Genomic DNA, 21,171 nt, shown 5'->3' on the forward strand with positions numbered 1-21,171 from the left:
AAATAGGGGAACTTGTCGGCAAATAAAACGGTTTCGCAGACCCAAACGGATGTCATATCTTTCTTAGTTTATTTGATCGAGCCTCACCCTCAAGTCTTGTGTTTATCCCTTGGGGTAGATACAGGATTTGAGGTTGAGTGCTCTTTCATTTAAACTATGAAAAATATGAGGTCAGTTTGATTTCATATTTTTCTAAAATTATATATATATACGTAAATTAAAAAGTCCTTCCGAAGCAGGCGACGGGATTTCGATTCCGGCTGCCGACAGCTTCTTACGGGCGACCCCCCAAACATTTAAACTCTTTTCCCCTTTTAAGCGCCGACAACCACTTGCAAAATGAAATCATAGAACACACTTTAGATCATAAATCAGATAATACAATTTCTCAAAACTCGAAAAACAAAGCTAGTTTTCTAAAACAACAAATATAGCATAGAAATAGTTTCATCATAGAAAAAACTTAATTAGAAATAGCAAAATGGGAAATAAATAAAAAGAAAGAAAAAATATGTAAAAGATTGGAAATCAGTACTTTCCTCCCTCTGTTCAAACTTGTGATTGCGATAGAATTGATTCTGTTGTTTGTGGAATTACTGCGCTCGTGATTGCATTATCGTAATCCCGAGACTGTAGTAGAATGCTCCTGCATCATTCTTGCTAGCTAGGAGAGAATTTTTTTTTTGCAATCTATCTAGCACCATCAGAATAAAGTCATTGTATCACTGTGGCCGAGACAACTCCATTGCGAAATTTATGCTCATGCTCATCCCAGACAACTATGGAACACATATATCATCCACTGTCTGGTCAGCTTGATAGATTAAATAACCATTATATTTCGGCACAACCATACCTGGAATTCCACATAGACGGGTATTCTTAAGAATTAAGCCTAAATTCATTAAATCTATTGTCCACTTCCCCCACTTATCGTAATTGGTTGGGTGCATTTGAAAAATAAATCTCTGAAATGAAATTTATGGCAGGTTAGACCACTTTCAAAGGTAACTACTTAGCAGGCAAACTATCACTCCAATTAACAAGCAACTCCTTCAACAAAGGTTGTCCCTTTTCTAATATCAGCTTTTCAAACTCACTACTTTCTAGGACAACCATGTTTAGTCCTATTGGAGTCTCATGGGCTCAGCTTGATGCATTAACATCTTTCGCTCATCAGCTGGAAGCTAGTATTTCTATTCATTCTCCTTCTTTGGGTCTTCACCTTCTGCCTTCACTATACCTTGCTCAATGAAAGTTATCACCTTTTTGTTTGAACAATCAAATGCAATGTGTCTAAAGTTGCGACAATATTTCTTGGTTGAGATGAATTTGGGAGTGTTGATTATTTCCACCTTTTCTCTACTCTGAACTAATTTTTTTCCCGACCAGGACCAGCTTGGGTACTCTACTGGGTGTACTCTTATTGCCTGATTTTGAGAGTAAACTCATCCTATAAGGTGTGGCAGTTACTGGTGACATTGTTATTTTTTCATCTTTAAAGCTAGATATCTACATCGTGTAAGGACCAATACAGTTGCGACTGCACTACTTTACTAATAGATGATCTCAATCTTCCAAGATATATCGCTGCTGTGTGTTCCTTTGATTCCACCATTAGTTGATCTAAAGTATTCATCCATAGAAGAATCTTACTAGCGCAGGTGGATTTTTATGAACATATCATATCGGTAATAAAAGGAATGGTATTTGCACTGCATCTTTTTTATCTCAGACTAGGTGGTAATCTTATTCTTCCCTTGATGTGACAATAATGCTTCAAATTCTCTCACCATAATGAAGCATTCTTTCTGAGCTTGATGGTTATCAATTTAACTCATTTGTCATGGAGAATGTCTTTGTACTAAATAATTCATTCTACTCTTTGGTGCAACACAATAAACTCATCTTGATTCATTCGATTGTCAAAATCCAATAAATTGGCATTTCCTTCATGATATTGGTTTCTTTGATATTTCATGCCAAATCTTTTAGGTTATTGGTTCTTCATCACTTGAAATTATCTGTTGGAAGGGATTCACTCCCTCTCGTTCTAATTAATCACTATTGAGGCTATACAGGACATCATTTTAGGGCTCCTAGAAGGTGTGAGAGATCACAAAGGTGCTAGAAAAGTTGTATGGTCGCTTACGTGAGTGGAGAGTATGGATGGCAATTGAAAATCGGCTCGGTGAACGACAACGGGGCTACAGAATAGAATCAGAAAAGGGTGGTTCCTTCTATAAAATAGTCGGTGATAGTGAAGTTGAAGGTTGTTTCGCTGAAAACAAAGGACACATAGTGAATTGGTGAGGTGTGGACGGCGAGGTTGATTTACACATGCTCACAGGCAGGCTAAAAACACACTACTTGCGATGCGAAGAGGCTACAACACCCTTGAGAGCGTTAATAAGAGATAAATCTCACAATTTATAAAATTGGAAATTTGAAAACCAATTCTCCCAATACACATATAAAAGTTTTTTAGTAGGAAATAATCTAATTAGAAAATAGAAAAATAAAAATGAACTAGAAATGAAAGAAGCAAAGGAACGAAATTAGCTGAAAGTAAAGGAAAGAAGAATAATAAGGAAGCAGAAACATCAACGCTGAACACCGGTGATTGCAGGAGCCGACACTGTCGCTTTTTGGTATCTCTGGAAAACCCGCATTTTGTGTCACTCTCCCTAGGTGGGAGGGGTTTCACCCTCTCCTCCGGATACATATAGGTCCTTATAGTACAACAATCAATCGACAACATTAACCAGCAAAAATGTTTTAGTCTCCAAGTAGGTCAATCTTATAGCTATTATCATTAATGTTCTTAACATTTTTGAATGGACCATCAGCCCTTGGCTTGAGCTTTTCAAATAAACCTACAAGAAATTGCTCATTCAGCCTGATCCGTGTAATGTCACCTTTCTTGAAAACCATAACTTTCTTAGAATTGTTGGCCTATTTCTAATACTTTGTGTTTTTCTTAGCAATTTCTTTCCTGACCTACTCATACAGGGTTTGAATATCCTTGAGTCGAACCTCAACATTAGTCCTAAACTCAACAACGAGCAGTATAGGGATTAACTCTAAAAATTTAAGTGGTTTTTGCCTGTACACAATCTCAAATGGGCTGTAACCTGTAGAGCAATTATAGGCAAACTTCACATGAGGAAGAACGAAGTCTCACTACTTGATGTTTTTCCCACAAAATGCCTAAGTGGGAGGGGCTCACCCTCTCCTCCGAAGACATATACGTCCTCATAGTACGACAATCAATTGACAACATTATTTATAGCAAAAATATTTTAATCTATCGGTAGGTCAATCTTATAGCTATTGTTATTAATTTTCTTAGCATTTTTGAATGGACCATCAACCCTTGGCTTGAACTTTTCAAGTAAACCTACATGAAATCACTCATTTAGCCTGATCCATATTATGTCACCCTTCTTGAAAACCATAGCTTTCTTAGAATCGTTGGCCTTTTTCTAATACTTTGTGTTTTACTTAGCAATTTCCTTCCTAACCTGCTCATATAGGGTTTGAATATCCTTGAGTCGAACCTCAACATTAGTGCTAAACTCAACAAGAAGCGATATAGGGACTAACTCTAAAGACGTAAGAGGTTTTTGCCTATACACAATCTCAAATGGGTTGTGATCTGTGGATTGATTAGGAGAGTAGTTATAGGCAAACTTCACTTGAGGAAGAACAAAGTTTCACTACTTGATGTTTTTCCCACAAAATGCCTAAGAAGGTTTTCCAAACTGTGATTTATAACTTTTGTCCGATTGTCTATTTGTGGGTGAGCTGATGAATTTAACTGAAGCTTCATATCTAACTTATCCCATAAAGTCCTCCAAAAGCTACTTAGAATTTTCACACCCCAAGTCTTAAGTAATGCTCATGGGTATGTCATTAAGACGAGCTACCTCCCTGAAGTATAAGTCCGCAATATGTGACACACCGAATTTCTGGTGACTAGGAAAAAAATGTCATTTCGGATAATCAGTCTACCACAAACATATCAAATGTTTTACTCCGTCGTGCCATGGGTAGGCCCTCAACAGAATCACTGCTTATGTCCAACTAGGGTGGCTTTAAAACAAGAAGGGGAGTGTACAGACCTATGTTCAACCCATGAGTCTTAGCCAAGTGTCATGCACTGTGCTATTTGACGTGTCTTTCTACATTTCACATCAACTGGGCTAGTAAAATTTCTCTTTCACTAAGAAAAAGAGTTTGTCTATGTGAAAATGTCCTGACTTTTCTTTACTGTGATATTCCTCTAAAATATTCTCTCTAATTGAACTCCGAGGAATGCATAATATATTTTGGAAGAATATGTATTCATCAGATTTGTGATGTTGCTCGTATGGCCTATCCTGACATCGTATCCAAATGTCCTAGAAATCCTCATCAGCTACATACAAGTCTTTTAATACCTCAAAACCAATGACCTTAGATTGTATAAGGGTGTGTTTGGGGCAGCTTATTAGTTGTTTTTTGTTTTGAAAAGTTGTCTTGGAGGCGTTTGGAGCTTGTCGTTTTGAGTACTTATTGTAAAATAGCAACTAGGAAACAAACTTTTCCAAACTGAAGGATGTGCTTCCGTTCTGTGATTCGTTCTATAAAAAGACATAGTCATCATAAGAGATTCCACGAAATTATCTCATTTACCAGTAAACTCTGAGGAACACACCTATGGCTTTTATTTCCACTCTGGTCGTGGCTCTGTGCGCTCCTCTTCCCCGTCGCTACTTCTGCCTTTGATTCTTCTCTTTAGGTGACTTTTAAGCTTTGTTTCCCTTGCAATTTTGCATTGTTGGTTTTTCTTAGGATTATTTGGCTTCTATTTTGGTTGAGTTTTCTGAAAAAACGAGAGCATTTAACCGTGATAAAGGAAATCATTTTTGTTTGTAGGTGTCGAGAGTGTTCTTGCATTCCTGTTTGTTGAGTTTTTCTTAGGATTTTCTCCTTTGTTCCGCGGTTCATGTAGTGAGGAATACAATTTAAATAATAATCATATTTGTAGAGATGCTTTGAAAAGAAATTTCTCAAGAAGACTTGATCGTTTTTTCCACTAAAAATAATGTTATAATAATATTACTTGTTTTTATAATTCTCTTATTGTGTTATTATGTGTTAAGTGATGTATTAGTCTTGATGTATTGTTGTAAAAGACTCCTGATTTTTTTTGTCTTTTTGTTTTTTTGCTTTCCAAATTTTTTTGTTATCCTGTTCGAATTTTTCATGAAACTGCACACTTACATCTTACATATATACATCAGGTCATAGCTATTTGTTTCTTAGAAACAATTGTGGTATAGCAAATCATCCAAACAGACAAATTGCTTCACCATCAATAGATTTGAAACAATACCTGATCAACAACTTATTCAATAAGTTGTAGCTTCCCCAAACAAACCCTTAACGAGTAATAAGTGGCGCATTCTTAACTCATTGTCTCTTTTATTCTAACTCCCTGCCATATGCTTTAGCACAAAATGGAATTACGAAAGAAATTTTACCCATGAGGTATGTCTAATGTTGAGTTTATTTTGACTATTCAAGAATCTCAGGGTTTCATGATCGATGTAGAGAGTAAATTTGTTTGCCAACAAGTAATTACTCCAGTGACTGAGTGCTCTTATAATAAGATAAAAATCTTTGTTGTAAGTGGGATATTTCTTCCTGCAATGGTTCAAATTTTCACAAAAAAGTGGTGTCCTTGACTTAGCAATGCTCCAATTCTCACATTAGAGGCATCGCACTCTACCTTGAACATTTGATTGAAATTTGGAAGTACACAAAGTGGAACTTAAGTCACCTAATTCTTCAAAGCATCAAAACTAGATTGAGCATCATCTGACCATGCAAATCTATCTGACTTGAGAAGCTCTAAGATGTGTGATTGGGCTAATTTTTCATAAATCTTTTGTAAAAAAAGTTAGACCATGAAACCAGTGTAGTTCAGTAATGATTGGGGTCTGGGCCAAGTCACAATAGCCTTGATCTTCTTTGGGTCTATCTTGATTTTTGCAACTGAAATAATGTATCTCAAAAAACACTTCTGCAGTGGAAGAAAGTGACAGTTAATGGGATGATCATATAACTACTTTATCCAAAGAATCTCAAAAGCTTCTCGCAAATACTCTGAGTGCTCTCTCTCTTAACTGTTGTGCCAATATGTTATTAAAGTACCCAACCATAAATTTTTCAATGAAGATTGGAAAAATTTTGTTCATCAGTCGCATGAAAGTGTACTTAAGGCATTGTTCAGTCCAAGGAGCATGACTGTCCACTCATAAAATTCATCTTATGTCTTAAATTCCGACTTTAACTTATTTGTTGGTCTCATCCTAATCTGGTGGTATCCACTACACATATTAATCTTGAAGAAAAAACTGGCTTCATGTGGCTGATCAAGCAGATCATCTAATGTTGGAATATGAAATATTTACTTGATTGTGACTTGTTCACAATCTTGTTATCGATACACATGTGTCATGATTTATCTTTCTTGGGCATAATCAAAGATGACACAACACATGGACTAGTGCTCTCGTGAACTAGTCCCCGAGCCATCATATCCTCAACCTGCTAATGTAGCTCATCACGCTCTATTTGTCGCATCTGATAGGTTGATCATTTGGGAAGCACTAACCCAGGGATAAGGTTTATAACATGTTGAATCTTGCTAGGGTGGTTATCTGGGTGAAGTGTTGTCCGTCAGAACGCCTTGAAACTATGCTAGCAAGGACCACTCAGCCTTGGATTTTGGCTCCTTTGCATCACTGCATTCTAGCATCACTATGGTCAGTCCTACTGGCACCTGTCTTATAGCCTATAGAAAAGTAGCATGAGCACGATGGCTCCAATTTTTGTCTGAGTGCTCTTTACTACTAACTCCTGTAATGGAAAAATTTCACTATGTTTCACATCCTTGTTAAAAGTTTAGGTATTTTGGTGGCCATCTTGAAGTGTACCTTTGTCGTACTGCCACGATGAGTCAAGTAGAATATGACATGCATCCATAGGGACAACATCACACCGTAATTGATCCTACAGTTTGTCTCCCATTGGCAATTCCACCAAACATCTTTTGTCGGCAAAAATCTTGTTTCTCTTCAACCAAATCAAGGAGTATGGCTATGAATGTTTCTATATAGAGAGGCTCAATTTATTTATCATATGTGTAAATATAATAATTTCACAACTGTCTTCATTTATGATGTGGTAGCTCACCTTATCCTTTACAATATAACAGGTACTAAAGATTTATGCTTGAGCCACTATTGATCCCTCTTAGGCTCGATCTAGAGAACTCGTCGAACAACAAGTATATTATCACTTTTTACAGTTAGTTGATACTTCTCTTCATTCTCCTCATATGGGTCTTCACGCTAGAAGGTTGTAAGTCTCTATTATAGTTGAAGGATTTCTTTCTGCATATTCTCCGTAGTAAGCTCTTTGACACCTCTTTGCAGATCTCTCTTAGGCGGCATCATTTCCATTTCTCTTGGTCAATGTTTTGATGGGTGTAGAGCCGTAGATAAAAGGTTGGTCGAGGTTTAGGGTTTTGGTGGTTAGTGCCCGGGTGTATTTTTCTTGAAAGTTTAAATGTTGGATTTTTAAAAATTAGGATTATGACTAGGAATTACGGTAAAAATGGTTTGGGTATTGTGGACTTTTTTTTTTTTTTTTGGAAATTTCGAATCTAAGGCAAAAAGATAAATTTTTAAGAATTTAGGGTTTGGTGGGCTCTGATATCACATGACATCATTTTAATGCTCTTAGATGGTGTGAGAGAACACAAAAGTTAGAGAGTTTTAGGATTGCTTAAATGAGTGAAGAGGATGGATGACGGTTGAAACTAGGCGTGAACGATGACTAGACAGGGAACTAGATGCTGAAAAAGTTCGTTTCCTGCTATAAAACAGCAGTTGATGGTGGCATCGTTGGCTGTCCAGCTGAAAACAATCGACAAATGGTGAATCACTAAGATGCAGACGGTGAGGGAGATCCACTCCCTTTTTCTATGCAAAGCTAAAAACACTACTTATGAAGGGAAGAAGCTACATCACTTTGGAGAGCGTTAATCAAAAACGAATCTTTCACAATGCATAAAGTCAGAAAATTGAAAATCCGAACAGCCCAATACACATATAAAAGTGTCCTTATAGAAAATAGCCTAATTAGAAAATAGAAAAGAAGCAAAGGAAGGAAACTAGCTGAAAGCAAATGAACGAAAATCTCGCGGAAGCCGATACCGCGGTTTAGTATAGGGGGGAGTGTTAGAAAGGATCTTGGACCCAATATGATCGTGTTGTGTCTTTTCATAGAGACTCTTTTGGGGTTTTTGGTTGAGCTAGTGAAAGATAGTGATTCATACATCTATTTAACCTGCTTTTTACCCTTTTTTTTTTGGAGTGAGCTGACCTGATTTCTTAATATCTTTTATTCTTTACATATAAAATTGGTCTCTGTGCTCAATCTCTCTACAAAAGACAAAGCATTTCTATTTGCGATTAATTGATCATACATTTATTTCTGAAGTGCTTTTGGAAATCGTTTTAGTTGATTTTTCTGCTATGGTCTTCCTTTCAATTTTCTCTATTTGCAATACGATCTCTAAACTAATTTGTGGTGCAGTTTGTGCACTCACAATTACATATGCTATGGGACAACGATACCTTCAGACTTCTAAGATAATGCCTGCCGGCTTAGTCGCTGCACTCAGGTTTGCTCCTATTTGTTGTCTTTGAATTTGGCTGTTAGTTATTTTCTTCTTATTATATTTTTTCTTATAAGCTATTGTGGCCATTAATATTTGGTGTTGTTCAACACTATCTTTAGAAACGTTCTCCAGTAAAGATTGACATTGCGCGACTATCAACCTAATGCTATTTTTTCTTGCGTTTTTATGTTTTACTGAGTTTGATGAAAGAATTAGAAATGATATTCATAAAATCATTATGTAAAAAGAGCCACACTACTGCTGAAAATTTTGAATCAATTTTTTTCATTGTTACTTTTTTCTAATAAAATTTCTTACAGATTTTTTGGGTCATGCATCATAATTTGCTTAGCATTCCAAGCATATGGAAGTTTTCTGCACTACTAATAATTTGTTCACATTCTGCTGCAGATGTGCGCTAGGTTATTAATTTCTTTTTCTAACCTTCAATTTTTTATATGAATATATAATATACCTTTTTATGTGATTTATTATGTTCTCTTAAATCTCATTTAATAATTTCTTAAACTAAGGTGTCTTCATCTTTAACTAATGTTTTATTATTATTATTTTTTTATAATGCATCTATCTTATTCAAAATCTCTAGATCTCTGATCTTTTGCCTTAAATAGTACACCTATCGTATTTACTTCATCATGAGTATCAAGCCTGCTCTAGAAATTGACAATATGTAGTTTTTTTTTTCTTCTGCAATTCCTCTTAATTATATTTAATTTTCCATATCATTATAAGGACAAAGTGGATAACCAACTCACTGCTCAAATTACATAACCTCCTCTTAACCTGAAGCTGTAAAGAGCATGCATAACTATACAAAGCAATTAAGAGCCCGTTTGGGGAAGCTTAAAAGTGCGGGCGGCGTTTTAAAAACGCCGCCGTCCCATTTGGTTAGCACTTATTGGCAGATTATCCAAAACTCAGTTTTCACTTTTGTGAAAGACGCGGACCGCAGGATGACCCCCGCGGTCCGCGTTTTGCGAAATGATTTTTACGTATCCGCCCTTGACCCTCATTCGCTCCCGTGTCATTCATTCGCTCTCGTGACCATAATTTGCTCTCGTGACCCTGCCCTTAGACGCCTTCATCGGAGAATCCTTCGCAATACTCGTGCCCTAAGCGCTCCTCCCCTACGGATCCAGTTCGTTTTCCCTCTGGTTCTTCGACATTTGACTCCTTCGCCATCTTCTTCTTCGGCTTTTTGCTCTACAGGTTTATCTTCCATCAAATGTATCATCTTCATGTTCGTCGTTTGTAGTCGTTCGGGTTTGATATGTTTATTTGGATTTTTTTATGTGGAAAGCGATATCATCTTTGTTCCGTGAAAATCTTTTGCAGACCTATGATATTTTGTTTAGAGGATTTTTTTTTCTCATTTCGGTGAGATATTTGATGTATCTGATGATGGATCTGAACTCATGAGGTGTAAAATTAGTGGATCCAACTAATTGCTTCCGGAAATTGGGTGTTTTTTCTCATTTTGCGGTATGGTTGTGGCCATGAGAATGTTTAGGGTATCACATAAAAAATTGTTTTACAAAACTTACAATAGTTTTTTAAGAAGTGCAATTTATATTATTCTTCCTACATACCAACTGCTAGCTGAGCAGGGCTTGGGCATTGCATTGCTTACAAACATATGTATCAATTTTAGATATTGCATGGAGGAAGTTTTTGTGATCTTTTATTTTACTGTTAACCGTTGTATGTCATCTTGGGATGGGGATGATCTACTCCAGGATGATTACTCATTTTTATCATTTTAGAAAAAAATGCCAAATACTCATATACAAAATTTAATTTTGAATGGGCACAATTACAAGCATATTGGATAGGTGTGAAACTTAAGTTACCTTGCTTAGATGATGAACTCAAAGCCATGGATACATGGCAAGAATGAGATATGCGGAGAACATCTTCTGCTTGTATTCTTTCATTCGATCCTTCAATGAGCATAGAAAGGAATCATTGGAAAGAAAGAAAAAAAATATCAGTTGTTTACTATGTATGCGGGAAAAGTTTTCTTTTTGTAAACTGTAATAATTTTGATCAATTTGTAAATGATTCTTCATGCAAATTATTTCATTATTATTTGTGAATTGCTTTGGATTTTGTAGTAGCAATAGAATTTTGGAATTAACATGTGTATCAAATAAATTACTTATCCCTTAGTTATGATATCTTTTGCTATGAAAAGAAATGGTTTGTTCTTATCCGTTAATCTGACAAAACTCAATAAATAAAGCTAAAGAGGCTGGATCATCGGCCATGTGGGATAGAGAGGTAACTATTATATTTTGTGATCTATGTCTGAGAGAGGTTGAGGTGGGAAATAGACCCACTACTTATTTTAACAAAGAAGGGTGGTAAAATCTTATAATTAAATTCAAGGAAGTGACCGAAAGAGATTATGATTACATGAAATTGAAGAATAAGTGAGATCAGTTAAAGAATGATTGTAAACTATCGAAAGAACTGAAAAGGAGGTCAACGAGAATGGGTTGGGATCCAGTTAAGCGCATAATAGATGCACCAGAGGATTGGTGGGCTGAGAATCTACAGGTATATAAATATATAATATTTCTTTATCTTGAATCAAATTTTGCATTAAGTTGAAGTGATTTTATTAATACAAATTTGTTATCTATATCAGGCAGTGCCGTCAGCCAAAAAATTTAAATTCATTGGCATTGATTCAATACTGAAGGAGAAACTGGATGGCATGTTCACTGGGGTTGTCGCAACAGAAACTCATGCGTTCACCCTAAATAATCTAGGGTTTGGCAGCTCAGCACATGAGATGGATACCGTGCAGATAGGTGATTCAGGAGACGGTCTTAGTCATGCCCACACAGATGTTCAATCCACTAGTGTGCCCAAGCTTCTCAAGGTAGAAAAAAAGAATAAAGGGGTCGCTTTCATCAAAGGCACCATTGATACACTGGTAGAAACATGCAAAACAAGGTTTTCTTCCCCGCAGGACACAAGACACCTCAATTGAGGAGTGTCTTCAAGTCCTCAATACATATTTTGATGTTAAGGTAGACGATGACGACTATATACAATACGTGAAGGTGTTACGAGACTCAACCATAAGACAGTTTTTTATTCAGAGAAGTCTGGGCAAGTGATGTGCCGAGGCGGGCTACCGTCCTTATTACTCATGTCACGACAGACACATAGCTATAGACGACAATTCTACAAGTGTCCGCGGTGGGGACACGGACCAGAAGATTACAAATTCTTCGAGTGGGCCGACAGTACAACTGTTTCTACGATATCCAAATTGGACACCGCTGCTCGGAGTTCGACAGTATCACTATGGGAGAACACCGCATGTGGTTCGAGTGCTTCCGTTTCTAGGATATCCCAGTAGGATAGGTTTGCTCGGGGTTTTGATGTATCAGAACCGAACAACATTCGTCGTGATATGCTTTTACATTTTAAAGTCAACATTGTCATTTTTTATTGTAATTTTAACACGTTATTATTATTATTTTTTTGTCTCATTATAATTCATATTAGTGTGTGAATGTGTACTTCACTTTCATATATGTCACTGTGTTTATTTGATGTAATCAGAACTTTTTGAGTTATATAAATGTAATTCAATTCTTTTATATTTTCATGTCTTGACATTTGAGAAAATAATAAATTCTGCGTAACAGATTATTCATTCTACTAAAAAAATCTGCGAATAAGTTGTTTACAAAACGCACAAAACAAACAACTAAACAGTTTATCCAGAACAGGAGCAGAGTGGTCATTTATTCAGAATAAGCTGTTTTCCAAACGCACAAACCAAACAACCAGCTTATTCAGATCAGCTGCTCATCAGCAGATTATCAAGATCAGCTGCCTATCAGCAGAAGCTGGATAAGCTGGAGCCCCCAAACAGACCCTAAGTACAATCATTCTTTGAACTTTAGAACAGGGATAAACTCGGTATGCATGTTAGTGCGCCCCTTTTGAATTAAAACATCATTTTCTTCAACCATTGATTTTATGTAATAATATGTAATATCAACATGTTTTGTTTTATAGCTTAAGTGAAAAGATTTCTAACCACCACAAAACCATAGAATTAGGCTTGTGTAACCCCAATCTTCAACCAAAGCTCTCAGTTAAATAGCCTTTTTCTTTGAATTATTAAGTGCTTATGCTTTCATTTTATAGTGGATAAATGCTGAAAAGGAGTTTTGTAATTGATGACACACAGTGAGAGATTGAAGACATTCATGATATAAGGGTCTGTTTGGGGCAGCTGCAGTTTGTTCAGCTTATTCAGATAAGCAGCTGATTTCGATAAGCAGACTGGCTGTTTGGTTTGTTCTTTTGAAAAACAACTGATTTGCAGATATTTTTGGATAAATGACTATTCTGCTCCTGTGCATATATTTTAATTTAATTTAGTCATTTTATATAAAATTTACCATTAATTTTAATTTAATCATTCCTATTCAATTATAGTTCAATAAATTAATTTATACTTAACATATGATCATTTATGAATTAAGCATTTGTTAGTATTTATTAAGTTAATTTAAAATAAATTTTATATAAATAAATAAATGCTATCAAATAGTTAATATTAATTCATAAATAAGTTCTATTGTTATAAGCATAAACATCAAAATTAAAGCATATAATTCACAAATTTCTTTTATTGTTTGAGAAATTTACATATTATTTACTTAAACCATTTAATTTACTCAAATAGTTAATAATAATTAATAAATAAATTAGCTCCTTCCTCTGCTCAGGCTCCGATTCATCGCAGCCCTACTCGCCAGAAACACCATGGAAGCTTGCCGGAGGAGGAAGAAAGATTGGAGTTTTGAAGGGCTTTGTAAGCCGCAATCCCGTTGTTGCCTTCCCAGTTAGCTCTAATCGCGATCGTATTGCTAGGATTTCGATGATGAAGGCGAGGATTTTTGGGCGGAGTCGTGAGGAAGGGGAAGTGGGCGAGTGTTTTTGGGTGGAGCCGAAGGAAAGCAGGAACATGCGAAGAAGAAGGCAACAACGTCAAATGCAGAACGAAACGTGGAATCGCGGGGCTCCACCTGTGATGGGCGTTTAATTAAATAGAGAAACAGAGTTTTCAAATAAGCTTTTCAAACGCATTTTTAAAACAGCAAGGCAGCGTTTTTGAAACGTCGCCGCAGTTGATAAGCTGTCCCAAACACACCCTAAGTTATATTAAAATCACTAACTTAGAATCAGAAAACCTCATGACACTACAATCATATGAATCCTTTTCATACATCAGACCATAACTTGTAGCGTCCATTTGACACCTCAAAATATATTTTGTTACTTCTTTTTATGTTTGATTAAGCTAAATGATTCAGGCGTCATTTGTTCCTGGGTGGGATATAGTATCTCGCTCGACCAAGTAGACACCCGTATGCTCAGTTGTGTCGAACTGCGCTATGTTTTGCTGCATGCGGTGGAGTTGGCCGACTCTCGGGCCCACTTCTATTTATCTTATTATTATTTAATTGTTTTTCTTTTGTTCTAGGATTAGGTTTTCATGTGTTTTGTATCAGGACAATCACCAATGTCTCTTCTTCCTTTCAAGGGCTATATCCTAGGGTTTTTGGTAGTGTTACGTTGTATCTTGGTCTCCAAGTGGTGATTATCTTCCCTATCCATTTTATCATCCCTCTCACTTCGCTACCACTCCCTCCTTTTTGCAGCCACCCTGACAACAGTTCTTTTATTGTTCTTCTAGCAGTTCCTCGCTGTCCAACCATCCTCCTCGCTTCCACACCCTCAGGATAGTCCTTTTGTTGTATCGCAATCGTACATCTTCGTTGTCGTCGTTATTCTCACTCACTGGCATCACATGGAAAAAGTTGATCCTGGCAATCTTTTGTTATTCCAGCAACTTGACCCTTTGTTTCTCTGATTCCAACCTTCTGCCATTACTGCAACTCCTCTCCTTCGTTGTCAACGTCCTTCCCCTTTGTTTTCATCAACCCGGACAACCCTCATGCATCATCCCTGCTATCTACTTGCTGTCCGGCCGGGGGAAACTGCTCTCTTGCTATTTTTTGCTTGCCAACTATCTTTTCCAACGCCGGACCACCTTCCAAACCCTCACTGATCACCACCACCACCACCACCACCACCCCGAGATAAACCCTCACTGAGCGTTTGTGTCGTGTTAGTTGTTACTTTTAATTTTTTGTATAGGTCCATATTTGAATTTCTGTAATAATATTTGTTTTTCCCATTATGGTTTGGGTTAACTCTGGTATCATTTGATATTATAATTAATTTAATCTTATTCCTATCTTAGGGTTTCTAGCATCCCCCATATCATCCCCTCCTTTTCCTTTCTCTTCACCTGACACACTTTCCACCTACCTACACTCAAAACCCTAACCTTGTCATTTTTAAAAATAAATAAATAAAGAAAAAACAAAAAAACATGTCCCGAGGAGAAAATTGTCAGAATCTATCATGGACGACATACAACGACTACTCCACCAAGTTTTACATCGGCTTGATGCCATTAAGGAAAAGAAATATGGAGGGATCACCGTCGATTGTAATAATGAATTGTGAAGGAGAGCGAGAAGAAAACCTGAATTCCTTTCATATGAATGATTCCAGTGGAAACAAAGACAGGCCACAGTGCTTTGGGGTACATGATCAGTGGAGGCCTAAAGTTGAAGTGTCTGTTGGAGGATAAAAAAATGAGATGTATGTCAGAGAACGCTGAGATGAGATATATCTTAGAGGACACAAAGGGCACAGAGATGAGATGTATGTTAGAGGACACAGAGATGAGATGTCTGCAAGAGAATACAAAGATGAAGAACCTCTTAGAAAATGCAGAGATGACGTGCCTATTGAAGAATGCAAAGATCTATGAATGAAGGTGGACCTACTGAATTTCGAGGGAAGAATAGATCCAAATGATTTTCTCGAGTGGATAAAGACTGTTGAGCGGACTTTTGAATATAAAGAGTTGTCTGATGATACAAGAGTGAATTTCATCATTTTCAAACTGAAGAAGAATGTTTCTTTGTGGTGGGATGACTTGAAGAGAGAGAGAGAAAAGGACGGGACAAAATCATGTCTTGGGAGAAAAAGAAGGCAATGCACCGACAATACCTACCCCGCACTATCATCATGATAGTTTCTTGAAGCTCCACTACTTGCAGTAGGAGCTATTAATGGAGGAGCACATAACATAATTTTTTAAGCTTAAATTGAAGTGAGTAGAAGGAGCTTGAGGAGCACACCATAGCTCGATACTAGGGAGAACCGAAGCCCATCATCAGAAATGTCGTCCATTTGCAACCATTGATAGCTCATTTACTATTTTGGAGTCTGAGATCACATGTCCTCTTGCCAGCAGAGAAGTGTTGGTGGGATCAGTTTTGGTGAAGATAGAGAATGATAGGGCTAAGGCGTCGATTCTAGACATGGGACAGTCACAATGGATAGCATTTCATGACATCACAATCGATACCTTACCAACATGATACCCACTCATTCGTTTGATTTAGCTAAATCATTATTTAAATTGAAATGTTACTTGAGGATAAGTTTGATGCATGAAAAAGTTAACTAGAATTTATGATTGTTTTTATATATTTTTATTGATGATATTGCACTTTACGGAAGATATTTTTGTGTTTTTTTTTGCAGGTATAATAAGTAGTTGAAGTGAGAGTGACAGGAGAAAACAGTTAGCTTAGGGAGGAAAATTGGTTACTGCCAGATCCTTGGGCACCAAGGCGCTAGTCCTAAAAGAACACAACCCGAGAGGTGGGCATCTAGGCGTCATGATACCAGCGTCTAGGCGTCGGGCCCTTGGGCACCTAAGCGCTCATGCAAAATTTAGCAAACTGAGAGCTTGGAGCCTAGGCGCCAGTTTTGGCTAGTTGTTGCAGTTCAAGTGCCAATTCGTGGGAAAATCGTGTGCTGAAGGAAGGAGTCGTGGATGCTAAGTATTGGAGCTTATAAATAGTCATGTATTGCAAGAGCTGATTGATGGTTGTGGGATTGATGTTGGCTAGCTACTTAGGGGGCTTATCTTACTTTGGGAGACAATATTTCTTCGAGTTATGATGAATTTACATATAACTCTGTTAAGGAACATTTACATATATAATGCACAATTCTGATGAATTTACATATCTAACACATAAACTTCCATATTTACATACATAACATCCAAATTTTTAACATCACATAAAAAATGACGCTATTTCTAAAATGAAAATATCTTTTCATGCATGGGTTTTTGAAACCAAAATGTTATAAATATAAAAGTTTAGATGCTATATTTGTAAATGTTTGAGAATTGTGTGGTATGTATGCCAATTTCTCCAAAAAAATATTATTTTCAATTTGACCAATGTACTTTCATGAGGAAATATAAAGATGTTAGGATTTAGAGGGAATAAACATTTGGTCGTTTATTAAAACAGCAATAGCTTGGTTATTATTAAAAGTTTTGCTAAGTCCTTTATCCCAACATTCCACTTGTTTTGCAAGGAAAATAAGATCCTTCATACAAAGTCAAGACTCTTCATTCATCATTTCTTTTTCTCATTTCAAACTCCCAATCAAAAGAAAATTATATTTTCCCTTTTTTCTCTCTCTTGATATGACCTAGAAATTAAGAGATCTTTTATTTTTATTGCATTTATCTGTGATAAGTTAACCAATAAACTACTATCTATATGTACTCTCTAACATGCTACCGTTGCAGTGCTCTTATGTCTGCGTTCTACATCTACAAGATTGCAACCGGTGGTAATCATATCCCTACCAAGACTGAATAAATCTAGCAGGTTAGAGAAAGTTTAGATGTAACATGTTCTGGTCATGCAATGATACCACTGTTGATGAAGTTGTGAAAATTACCCTTAGCTTTAGGGATGATCTGCTTGATATCCCAACATATATGATAGAAAAACATGATTTCAGTGCCAGCTTTTTTGTCTGCTGGTTCTGTATGTCGTGAAATGATTTTTTACCTGGATATTTTGATCAAATTCTTACAAAGGATGAGTCTCAGTATCATTGGATTTATTTTGAGTTTGATGAGATATAAATTTTAATTAATTTTTTATTTAGTTCCCGCAACACGGTCTTTGGTTTTTTTTTTTTCTGATTTTTAGAAATTTTTGTGATGAAAAGCTGTTTTTTTTTTTAATTTTTTTTTGTTAAAGCCTAATTATTCTATTTTCTTTTTTTTTTAAACGTGTTTATAATTTTCATCCTAATTTGTTAACTTCTCTTCCATGATTTTACAATCCTTTTTTTTTTATAACACTAAAAGTTTAATATATACACTATATTATACTTAGTGCCATAAATTTGGAATGAAAATATGTATTTTACTTTTAAAAGAAGATAATGATGGTTATATGATATTAAAATTTTGATTGATATTTATGTAAATATGGATGTTTTGGTGTTAAGAATGAAAATATGTATTTTACTTTTAAAAGAAGATAATGATGGTTATATGATATTAAAATTTTGATTGATATGTATGTAAATATGGATGTTTTGGTGTTAAGTAAATAATGAAGAATTCTGTGGTATGCAAGTAAATGACCAAATTTTTAATCAACAAGAGAAATTTGATTCTGCAATATATCAGATAAAAGCATTTTCATTGCTCTAATTAATTATTAATTAAATAGTCAAAGCTAGATAATGAAAATATTAATTTACAACAATCGCAACAACAATAAGCTTTTAGCCCACTAAGTGGGGTTGGTTGTATGAATTATTTTTCCCCATTGTGTATTGTGTCTTATTGAGTGTAATATATTCATTTAATTTTAATAAATTAAGATTATTTTGGGCATGTGGCCAGATGGGCTCACCATAAGCCCGCTTAGAATAGAAGGGTTTGGCTATTAAAAAAAGAAATCTAACTCTTATACATAGATATGATGGCAAACATAACAAAAAAATTTGGGAGTTGAGGTGTTAGATAAGTATTCCCTTAAGTTTAAGCAATACTTTTTCTATCACACAATAGGCTCGATGCATTTCTCATATACAATTATCCAACTTTAAATTCTACTAACATCATCATCTATATCACAATCGTTTTGAACAATAGACCTGAGATATCTAAAATATTTATTGATTTTAATAACTTTATCACTTATTATTATAAATCCCTCACTAGATTTACTATTATTAAAATTACATTTCATGTATATTTTAGATCTACACAAACAAAAACATTTAGACTCGAAAGTCGACCCCTATAAATTATTTTTTTGGTGAAATCCCTCGTCTTATTCGCAAGAAGGATGATTTAACATATAACCAAGTAATAATAATATGTCTAGTAAAATATCCTGTAAAATATTAGCAAATTGTTAATGGCTGAATTCATTACTTTATTTTAATTTGTGCAAAATAATGCAAATATTTTAATTATCATTTTGATTTTAATTACTAAATTAGGTGGAAGGTTTATATATAATTTTTTCAATTTAAATAAAATATGTGAGCAATATAACAATATGAGTAAATTATTAGAAATAGGGCTGTCAAAACGGCTCATTGTTTATGAACGGCTCATGTTCAGCTCGTTAATTAACTCACATGTGATTTGTTCGTTAAGCAGATGAGTTGAACATAAACAATTTATTTGCACTAGATATATAAATGAGTTGAACATGAATAAAAATTTGTTTGTTTATATTCAGCTCATTTTGACCCGAAGTAATTATATATATAATTAATTGATGAATATTATTTTTAAATAATTTATTGACTACAAGCCTACAATAATTATAATCAATTAAAATTATTAATTTAAAATAGGATAATGAATGTATTGAATCCCATTTAAATTAATATTTTAATATAAATACTAAGATTTAAATCTCTCATCTATGATTAACATCTTACAGTTGCATGATCGTCAAAACAACTTGATGTTTGTGAACAATTCGTGTTCGGCTCTTTAAGCAAACGGGTTGAATATGAATAAATTTTTTGCGCTCGATATTTAAACCACTCGAACACAAACATTGGTATTTTTTAAGTAGCCGAGCATTTACACATTTAGAAATAATAAGAAAAATTGATATTGAAATTTCAAATAAACAATTAAATAACTCAATACTTACAAATCAGCTCCCTCATTTTGATTAGTTATGCATTATTCAAGTAAGAAGTTGAAAGCAATTCATAAATAATTTGCTATTTACTTCGCCCCCACTCAAATCTTGCTAAGAAACTCCAGCACGTATTATATCAAGGTAATAATTGCTTGATCATATTAGTCCACCATATCTACAACAAACGAAAAGGCCTCTTTCTTTCAGTCAAAGGAATTTCAACAAACGAAAAGGCCTCTTTCTTTCAGTCAAAGGAGAAGCACAATTTCATAATAATAATAATAATAATAATTAAATTTGCTAGATTCTGAAGATCAAGGTGCTTCATGAATGCTTGATACCTTGTCATGAAATTTATCAAGCATACACGAATCTTGATGTTAAATTTTCTTTTGGATTCACTTTATGATCTAGGAACTCTATTTTCAATAAATTATTTTTATAAAATTGAACGTCTCAAAGAGACTAATCTAACGGCATAGATCCAACCAAATCACCAAATCATGCACCTAAAGGGATTTAAAATTTCATGAGGTTAACAGATGATGAAAGGATCCCCCAATCTTACATGTTTATAATCAAATCGAGTTGCTTGAAGAAAAAAATTAATGATTTTAATAAGTTCACTTTATTTTACAATCAATACGGTCATTAAATACTCAATGGATGATCTATAATTAAAACATTAAACACGAGCATTCTAAAATTGCTTTGACGATTTGGTTATAAAGTTTTTTCGTAATTTCTTTTCACAAAACAACGTTGTCTACTCATTTTAAATCAAGATTTTTGAGTGGCATTAAAACAACATCTTTTATAAAACATTTTTTAAAATTTTTTTTTCTTTTTGAAAAATAGAAGCTTAACCAAACAAATCTTAAGTATATCAAAGTGTTGTTCTACAAAAGTATAACTAGACTTTGATTCTTCATATAATAAGGGCATTGGTATAAATTTAGAGAGAAGTTGAAAATTTGAAGAACTATAAAACTCAACGTTGCATTGGATTTCAGCAATCACTGCAAAAATAATTGTCACTTGACTATCGTTACCCAAATATCATCGCATGACCAATATCTTCCTATCATGTTTTAATGCTATCACTTGACTGTTGTTGCCCTTACATCATTGTCCAACGACCCATCATCCAACTATTATAATTTGTATGACATAACATAGTGCTAACTCCTAACCAACCTCCATCATCAACATTAATACAACTTTAACATGTTATACATTGTGCTCCACCCTTTTTCAATTGAGAAGAAGAGTTAACCATTAAAATATTTATTTATA

At 34.9% G+C, this 21,171-nt stretch overlaps 1 protein-coding gene across 2 annotated transcripts in view; it reads left to right on the plus strand.

The window, feature by feature from the left end:
- Positions 1-17,606, plus strand: part of LOC110031411 (protein FATTY ACID EXPORT 5-like) — a 35,735-nt gene extending 18,129 nt beyond the window's left edge. Inside the window, exons 2-3 of one of the 2 annotated variants that reach the window (XM_020734590.1) lie at positions 8,653-8,740; positions 17,490-17,606. In XM_020734590.1, coding sequence (XP_020590249.1) covers positions 8,653-8,740; positions 17,490-17,562 — 161 coding nt within the window. In that variant the 3' untranslated portion in view covers positions 17,563-17,606. Of the gene's footprint in view, positions 1-8,652; positions 8,741-16,420; positions 16,886-17,489 lie in introns of those variants that run through there. The other variant, XM_020734592.1, reaches the window with a different exon arrangement.
- Positions 17,607-21,171: the final 3,565 nt, after the last annotated feature.

The sequence above is a fragment of the Phalaenopsis equestris genome, unplaced genomic scaffold (assembly GCF_001263595.1).
Source record: "Phalaenopsis equestris unplaced genomic scaffold, ASM126359v1 Scaffold000807, whole genome shotgun sequence".
NCBI classification, from domain to species: Eukaryota; Viridiplantae; Streptophyta; class Magnoliopsida; order Asparagales; family Orchidaceae; genus Phalaenopsis; species Phalaenopsis equestris.